The sequence below is a fragment of the Sarcophilus harrisii genome, chromosome 3, assembly GCF_902635505.1.
Source record: "Sarcophilus harrisii chromosome 3, mSarHar1.11, whole genome shotgun sequence".
NCBI classification, from domain to species: Eukaryota; Metazoa; Chordata; class Mammalia; order Dasyuromorphia; family Dasyuridae; genus Sarcophilus; species Sarcophilus harrisii.
In genome coordinates, this window is record NC_045428.1 from 595,804,692 (window position 1) to 595,813,808 (window position 9,117).

The 9,117-nt window shown below is 43.8% G+C and overlaps 1 protein-coding gene across 1 annotated transcript in view; it reads left to right on the forward strand.

The window, feature by feature from the left end:
* The window catches only part of LOC100920816 (sialic acid-binding Ig-like lectin 10), a 30,624-nt gene extending 21,951 nt beyond the window's left edge, over nt 1-8,673 (forward strand). The window contains exons 10-18 of the mRNA XM_023501088.2: nt 297-578; nt 1,281-1,328; nt 1,631-1,885; nt 2,393-2,440; nt 4,343-4,603; nt 4,687-4,971; nt 5,480-5,573; nt 5,666-5,777; nt 8,474-8,673. Coding sequence (XP_023356856.2) covers nt 297-578; nt 1,281-1,328; nt 1,631-1,885; nt 2,393-2,440; nt 4,343-4,603; nt 4,687-4,971; nt 5,480-5,573; nt 5,666-5,777; nt 8,474-8,617 — 1,529 coding nt within the window. The 3' untranslated portion in view covers nt 8,618-8,673. The remainder of the gene's footprint in view (nt 1-296; nt 579-1,280; nt 1,329-1,630; nt 1,886-2,392; nt 2,441-4,342; nt 4,604-4,686; nt 4,972-5,479; nt 5,574-5,665; nt 5,778-8,473) is intronic.
* The last annotated feature ends 444 nt before the right edge of the window (nt 8,674-9,117 follow it).

Consider the following 9,117-nt stretch of genomic DNA (forward strand, 5'->3'; position numbering starts at 1 on the left):
AATAGGTTTTTCATGACTACATATTTATAAGCTATATCAAATTCCTTGCTTCCTCTATTAGAGGGATGAGGAGGGAGGGAGGGATAGAATTTGGAACTCAAAAGTTTTAAAAATGAATGTTAACAATTGTTTTTACGTGTAATTGGAGGAAAATAAAATCCCATTGAAATATTGATACTTGACTCTCCAGAGACCATAGGTTTTGGCACATCCCTGATCCTTACACTAGTAGCTGAGAAGATGCCCTAAGTGTTCCATCTCTAGGATCTGGCTCATTCTATTTCTTCTCCCCCCAGCTCTGACAGAGAAGCCAGACATCTATAGTCCAGGGATCTTGGAGCCTGCACATCCTGTGACACTGATTTGTGCAGCCCCCTGGGTCTGTGGGAACGGGACACCCCCCATCTTTTCTTGGATAGGGGCTCTCTCCAACCTGACACACCGTCAAAGGACTCCCCATTTCTCTGAGCTGATCCTCACCCCGAGACCCCAAGACCATGGAGCCAAACTCATCTGTCAGATGTACTTCCCTGCAACTGGAGTGCAAACAGAAACAACTGTTTCGCTCAATGTGGCCTGTGAGTGTTCAGATGGGAGGGGAAGGAGAGGAGAGGGTACCTGGGGGTAAGAGAGAAATCTAAACCTGAGAAACCCAGAATCCCAGGATCCTCTAGAGGGTAGGAATCCCTGGGGAGCCTAAGGAGCGAAAGGGAGTAATTTGTGCAGGGCTTCGACTTGGAATAGAGGGTTCAAATCCTGTCTCTGATTCTTCCTTAGCTCACCTGATGGGCTCCTTAGTTTGTCAAAGAGTCCTCATGCCAAGATGCAGGAGCCTTGGACACTTGTTCATCCTCTTTGAATTTTCCCTAGGAGGCAGCAGTGGCTCTGAATGAAAAATGGTTTCTCCCCAGACCACAGAGGAGAGAAGCAGAGGAGCTAACATTTTATCCCAGAAACTGTCATTTTATGTCCCTTGATTTCGATGTGTTCCTTTGCAAAGAGAGGACAGTCATATCTGCAGGGCTTCTGCTGCCAGGAAAGCCTTGTTCTATTAGTTGGGCAACCCTAGGCAAGTGAGAGCATCCCAGAGCCTCAGATTTCTCCTCCAGGTCTGCCTGGGGCAGCTTCAAGAGAAGCGTTTATAGATGTAGATTAGTGGTAGTTAACACCCAAACCTCACTCTGTGTGTGTGTGGGCGGGGGTGGGGTGGGGTGGGGAGGAGGGAGGTCCCAGAGAGTGAATAGATTGCCTACAGCTTAACTTTATATTTTTTGTTGTAGATCCTTTAAAAAACTTTGGAGTTCGCTTTGATTGGGAAAACGGAAAAGGTATGAAGGAGGGAGGGATAATGGGGAGGAGAGACCCTGGGAAAATGGGGAGACTAATTTTCTCAGCTCCAGTGGAAAAAGACATAAAATTCAAGAGGACCAGAGAAAGAAAATAATGCTATTCACCTTCTCTCTCCCTCCCTCTTTTTCTCTCTCTCTCCCTCCCTCCTTCTCTCAATCTCTCTCTCTCTCTCTCTCTCTCTCTCTCTCTCTCTCTCTCTCTCTCTCTCTCTCTCTCTCTCTCTCCCCCATACACTCATCTTCCCTACCTCCCTCCCATCCTCTCCTTTCCCTCTTTCCAGGCTCGGAATCCACATCAAACTTTTCAGTCCTGAAAGATGAATCCTTACAATTACGCTGTGAAGCTGAGAGCAACCCTCCAGCCATTTTGAGCTGGACCCACGAGGGCCGGGTGGTGCTTTCCTCCTGGCCCACACGTGATGGGATCCTAGTCCTGCGGCTAACTCGGCTGGGGATAAAGGATGGAGGAGAGTACAGCTGCCAAGCTCAGTACAGGATGGATACCCAAAATGCCTCCTTGAACCTCTCTGTGCTATGTGAGTCATCCCATTTCAGAGTTGGAGGCAGTGAGGGAGGAGTTTAGAAGGCAGAGATCAATGCTGGATCTGCCCCTGTGTGTGGGTGTGGAGCTGGAGAGATTGGACTTGCAGTGTTTGATGAGAGGGGAAAGTTTGGACTTGAAATCAGATCTTTTCAAAGACTTTCTGTGAAACTTTGAGCAAGTCATTTCCCCCTTTTAAGCTACATGTCCTCATCCATAAAGTCCTTATCTGTAGAATCCTTCAGCAAAAGCAAAAAACAAACAAAAAACATGAGGTGGGGACAGCAGACAACATATGCGTTATATCCCTCAAAGCTTTGACAGGTGGGGAAGGGATTGTTACACTGTTTAAATGGATGTTATTATAATTGCTCCTGCCTCCTGAAGGTCTCCTGAAAGCTTTGGGGGTGACAGTGTTTGCCTTCTGTCTCAGCATTGCTCCCTCTGTGCTTTTGGGAGCATCGGGCTTCCCCCAAGAGCCAATGTCTTGTGTCTATTATAGATGCACCAGAGAACCTGAAGATCAGTGTTTTGGAACCAAACAGGACAGGTACAGGGAGATGTGTATGTGTGTGTGTGTGTGTGTGTATCTATAGGGACGTGTGTATGTATGTTTGTGTGTATGTATGTGTAAGTGTATGTATATGTGTATTTGTGTGTGAAAAGGTGTAAGTGTATGAATATTATGTTTGCGTGTATATGTGTGTTTGTATTAGTGTGTAGTTTGTATGTTTATGTGTTTGTGTATTTGTAAAAACAAGTTTGAGGGGGATGTTACTGATGTTGGGACAGATAAACAAAACATTCTTATGAATTCTGGATGTAGGAACCCGCACCCAGTTTTGCTGCTTGCTCTGTACCCCAAGACCCTGTACTTGATTGTTTGCTACCAAACATTTTTGTTCATGAATTGGACAAAGACTTTCAGAGATACTTTACTAAATTTTCAGATGATAAACTACAGGAAGGGATAGCTAACATCCTGGGTGATAGTTATGAAGTGAAATGATCCCCAAAGTCTAAAAAATTGGGGTGATTTTAATAAAAAAATAAAATACAAGAGAAAAAAAAAGGCTAAGTCCCTGTTGGAATCTTTACAAACTGTTAAGTCATTAGAGTTGATAGAGACAATTATTATCTAATTGAGCATGGTTCAATATGATTGATTTGATCTTACAAGGAGATATTTTGGGCCAGAACTTGAAACAAGGTACTAAGTACAACTAATAGAAACGATGCTTGTGTTCACACCTTTAGAGAGCTCATAGACGCAAGAAATAATTAAGTACTCATTGGAGTTCACATGTTTGGGAGATTTCAGGGTTTAGAAAGAGATATCTGAATTCATATCTCCCTTAATCCCTGCTGCTATTTCTTCTTTTTCCTTATTTTAATACTTATCAGGAAATGGGCTCTTCTAGCAAAAATTAGTGAACCATGGCCAGATAGCAGTTTTTCTGAAAGTGATTTGGGGTTTCTAGATGGGGCAATGGTTCTAGAATAGTTCTAGAATCAGGAAAACTTGAGTTTAAATGTGACTTGAGACACATACAAGCTATGTGTCCCTGGAAAGTCACTTAACCTGTTTGCCTCAGTTCCTCAATTATAAAATGGGAATAATAAAAGTACCAAGATTGTTGTGAAGATCATAGGAGATTATATTTGTAAAAAGTGCAAGTACATAATTGGTGTGATATAAATACTTATTCCCTTCTCTTTTATCTTATAATCTCCAAATGAGTCAGTAGTCCAATGTGGCAGCCCCCAAGGCTGAGGCAATCTTGGCCTGCCTTGGGAAATGCAACTTCCAGAAAGAAGAGGTCTTGATCAGCCCTTTTCTGGTGTATTGCATTCACATCTGGATATCACAGTTTAAAAAGTACTGGATGGCATCCAGGGAAGGGTAGGTGAGAAGTCTATGTGCCACCAGGTCCTTCCCTAGGAAGGCTGACAGAAGGAATTGAAACTTGGGTCACTAGAAGGAATTAGAACTTGGGTCCTTTAGCCTGAGAGAAGTCTCTGGGGTTCATGACAGGTGTCAATCTGTCTACCAGGTTGCTCACATGGTAGAGGGGGAAAAACTCCTCTCACCTGACCCAGAGGGTCAGGGTTTTATGGAGGGGGAGGGGAATCAACTATCACTGTCCCAAGGTGGAATGATTTTGCCTAAAGAGGGGATAGGTCCCAATTTCCTAGGGCTCTTTAAGGAGAAGTTGGATGTCTAGTATTGAGGTGCTATAGAGAGAATTCTTGCTATCAGGTGGGAGAGACTTGAAGATGTCTGAGGTTCTTTCTGATTCGGAGATTCTGTGATCATGAAACCGTGTGACTTTGGGAATGTCCTGTCCCTCCCTGAGTCTCAGTTTCCTCATCTGTAAAGAGGGATCCTTTGACTGAATTCGACCTAAGGTTCCTTATGCTTCTATGCCTTTCCCTCTATGGTCTTTATCAGTTGCCATCCTGGGAAATACCTCCTCTCTGGTGGTCCTGGTGGGAGAGTCCTTGCAGCTGGAGTGTGCTGCTGATAGCAATCCCCCTGCCAAGATGAACTGGGCCAAAGGAAGCCAGCCTCTAAACTCCTCCCTTCTCTCCAGTCCTGGGATCCTGTGCCTAGAACTGGCTAATATCCAGCCAGAGGATGGAGGAGAGTACACCTGCCATGCTCAGAATATCTGGGGGACCCAGCACATCTCCGTGAACCTCTTTGTGCAGTGTGAGTACCGGGGCATTGATTGCAAGATGCCTGGGTCCCAGAAGGTGAAGTCTACTAATCCCTATTCATGTTCTTTCCCACAGACCCTCCAAGGTTGTTCAACCCCTTTTGTTCATGGGCTGATGAGGGCTTACTCTGTACCTGCTCTGTTCAGGCAGAGCCCACCCCATCTTTGATTTGGTGGGTGGGGGAGAAAACGGTAGAAGTCGATGGTAATGATGACATCCTCCAGGTGATGTCTTCCACCTCGGGTGCCTGGACCAACAGTAGCCTGATCCTGAGGGAGAAGTGGGACCTTGACCTCAGCCTCTGCTGTGAAGGGAGGAACCAACATGGGGCTAACAGCCTTGTTGTCCTGATGGTGTCAGGTGGGGTCCTGGCAGGGCCGGAAACCCAGACTCCTCAGGGGTATAGGATCTGGGTCCACTTGCTTGGGATCCAGGAGGAGCACGGTAGATCAGAGATGAGGAAAATCTAGGTATGAGAGTAGTCAGGAAAAGGGGAAGTAATTAGATATAGGAAGGAGGTGGCTCCTTGCTCACAAGTAGCCAAGCAGATTCAGTATCTGAGGGCTCTGGGATCAGAGATTTAGAAAACAGAGGCAGGCTGTCAGAAGAGTTACAAAGACTCTTCTGTGGATTCTGAACTTCTAAGCTCAATTGCTGACTAGTTCCTTCCCATTTCTGAGTCACGAGTTCCTCATTTATAAAAATGGAGATAATTGCATCACACAACTCACAGGAAAACCACTAAAAAAAAAAAAAAAAATTGAAGAAATCTTAAAGCCTTAACAGAAGGGGAGATTAAGGGAGAGCTCCGTGGATAGGATAGCTGGGTCCTAGGAGAGTCACGCGATCAAATCTTGTCTTTTTGCAGATAGGACAAGCGCAGTTGCCCTCGCGTTCTCCAAAGGGGCATTTCTGGGAGTCGGGATCATGATCCTTCTTATTCTCTGCCTCATGCTTGCCTAGTGAGTGGGGAGCAGGGCATGGGAGCTGGGAAGGGCAACGGGCAGGGAGGCTTCTGTAAGGCCTTGACACAATACTGGGTGTGTTTCCTCAGTAAGAAGTTTCTGAGGAAGAAGCAGACAGAGACCGAGAAGCTAGGGACCGCGAAGCTAGGGACCGCAGACTCCCAGAGCAACGAGGAAATGGACTATGTTAATCTAGACAAGGTGAGTGAGCTGACCGTGGTACTGAAGTTCCACTCCCACTCATCAAGTTTCATTCAATTGGAGTTTGAAGAAAATCATGAATAGTCTCTGACTCTTACTGGGTATGTGACCCTATTAGACAAAGGGGGAAAAAATCCAAATCCAAGCCTCAGTTTCATCATCTGTGTAATGATGGGTTTAGACTGGCTTCGATTCAATTCAATGAGTATTTTATGAAATGTTGCTGTGTGTGAGGCAGAAGAAGCAGCATGGAGGGACGGACAGGGAGGGGGCTGGTTTCAGAGTCACAGATGGGTTGTGTGGCTTCAAACAGGTTCCTTCACCTTTTCCTGATCCAGGATACTCTCCAGGTTTGTTGCAGAAGAAGAGCTGATTTATAAGGATAAGGGTCTCATTGGAAGGTAGTAAGCCTTGCAGACAAAATAACAGGTCTGGTTGAAAAGATGAAAAGATATACCAGATGCTATGTATGATTAGCTTTGTAGGGGTGAAACAGAGATGAATTAGTCCCTGCTTCTACTTGTGGAATAGAAAGAAGAATCAACATGAATACTAATAATTATGAAAGATGTTATTTTATCTATGGCATATGTGAAATCTATACAAAGTCCTTTGGAAAGGTGAGGTTATAAATTACTTGGAGGAATCCAGAAAAACCTCTTGCAAGTCATGAGCCCTGCCCTGAATCTTAAAGGGTAGCACACCTCAACTAAACAGAGGTGAGTGTCCAGAGTGAGTGCTGTCCATGTGGGAGATGGAATCATGTGAAGAATGTACATAAAATGTACAGAGGGTGCAAGAGTCAAAATAAGGGATGATTTCAAGAGTTCAGCAAAAAAAGGATAAGAATTTAAACTCAGATAGTGACTTATCTGAGTATAGTGAAGGGCATAGATGCAAGGAGGGGAGGGTAGTAAAATAGATAAAACTCATGACTAATATGGGAACTGATTAGGTCACCAAATGGTAGACTGTAGAGAGAGGAGGATAAAAGAACACATCCAGAGAGTCAGAGGGTGTGATTAATTAGCTAGAAATACTGAGGATGGTTCTACCTGAAAGGAACCCAGAGAAAGTGGTGACATAAAAATCCAGAGTGGTATCCAAGAGAAGAGGGCAGTTAACATTGCCTCAAACTGCAGACAAGAATAGAAGCCATGAACTGAAAGCTTGTTGGAGATTTTGGAGAGGATGGGTTCAGATGAGTTATCAAGTTGAAGCTGGTTCATATCAAGAGAGAAGGGAGGTTAAGGAGAGAATGTGGAAGGGAAGTCCCTTCCTTTTTCAAGGCCTTGATTTTCTGATTGAAAAATGGGCATAAGGAATGAGGTGGTCTCTCAGATTCCTCACACAATGACAATCTGCTCCCCTGTCTCTAAAGCTGTAGCCTGCTTAGTCCCAGTCATCACTTACGTTTAATTCTATCCATTGGCAAGTCTCTGAGTCAACACACTATAACATTAACTCCTCATCCAGGATCATGGATATAGGAGTAGAAGGACCGCAATCAGCACTCCAGATTCCTCATTTCAGAGATGATGAAACTGAATTCAAAAAAGAAAGTGATTTAACCAATATTACTTTCTGCTTGAGCTAAGATTCAAATCTAAACTTTTTTGATTCTAAATCCAGAGTTCTTTTCTAGACACGCCTGTGCTTCCCCTTCAGAGTAGAGAAGAACTTTAGAGATCGTATTATTAATTAAATCTTCCCCAATTTTATGGAAGGTAAGATTTAAGTCCAGATGGGAAAATGATCCAGAAGGTCTGTAGACTTTAGGGAACAAATAATCCCACCCCCTCATTTTATAGAAAGTTGAGAAGGAAAGTAACTTATCCAAGATCACATACTTATTGGCACCTTAGATTCCTTAGAGACTATCTAGTATAATTTTACTCATTTTTTGTAGGTCTGAGTTAACCTCAAGGATTTTATATATCAGATTATCCAACCTTCCTCATTTTCACCAAGGAAAACTGAGGCTTAGAGAGGGCAAAGGGCTTACCAAGGTTATGCAATAATAACAGACATCCTCTAGTGCATCAGCAGCTTGGCAGAATGGGCTTGGTGTGGAGCCATAAATAGCTTGGTTCAGAGCCAATTTCTGACTCTTGCTGGCTATGTGAGAATGGCCAAAATGCTCAATCCCCTCCCCCAGTATCCCTCCCTTCGGCCTGTGTTATCCTTGCAGAACCTCAATGTCATCATCTGAAAAATGAAGATCTAATACCTAGAATGCGTGTTATGAGATTCCCATGAGATGACATATGCAAAACATTCGTCAGCTTTTAAAGTGTGACATAAACACAGGTTATTTTTACAGAAGAGGAAATATACTCTAAGAAAATAAAAAGTCATAGAGGCTCAGGCTTAGGGACCATCAATTTACACCTATTCCCATTTTTAGGACTTAGAAAATTGAGGTCTGAGACAGAGATAAAGTTTTATTCAGACATTTAGAGGCAAAGGCTAGACTCAAATCCAGTATTCCTGACTCTCAGCCTAGGATCCCCTCAGACCATACTGTGAAACGGTTTAGCAAGCAGATGGCATCTACCTGCCAAAGAGAAAGACTTCCCACTCCTTAGAGATGACAATCTCTTTCCCAAACCATTATGGATTCCCACGGGCTGGCAAAGACTCCCAGAATCCCAGTCTTATGATAAATCCTTTGATCCTTGTTCCTACAAAATCAGGGTACAGTTCCCAGACGACCTGCACCTGACCCAGGCACCCAATCCCAACCAGAGGAGCTACATTATGCGTCAATTAACTTCAGAAGACTCAACCAGAAGACTCAACCAGAGGCACACACTGAGTATTCAGAGATCAAATTCTAATCTGGAGTGAATAGAATGGGAGGAGAAATAAAAAGAATGCACTTTATACCTGAAAAGGGCTTATTCTGTGTGGAGACTAAAGCCTAAGACTCTTCATTGCTCTGATCTTTTGATTCTGAGATGGTATTTTTCCCAAGCTAAACCCAGGAGGGGGATAGAGAAACAGAGTTTCACTATGAAAAACTTGGTAAGGGGACAAACTTTGGCTATCTGAGCTAGGAGATCATAGAACACAGTTGTATCAGAGTTGGGAGGATCATAGAATGTGAAATCTGGGGGGTAGCTTAGAACATAGAATATCAAGAGTTTGAAAGGATGTTACGACACAAAATATCGGCGTTGGTTGGAACCTCAGAGCTCGTTTCATCCAAACTGTCTACCAGTATGGGAACCTTCTCTAAAATATTTTCCAAAATGTGAAACTAGAGTTTGGTTGAAGACCTTCTAGACATGGGGAGCTTCCTCCCTCCCACAATAATTGACTCCATTGTTAGGTCATT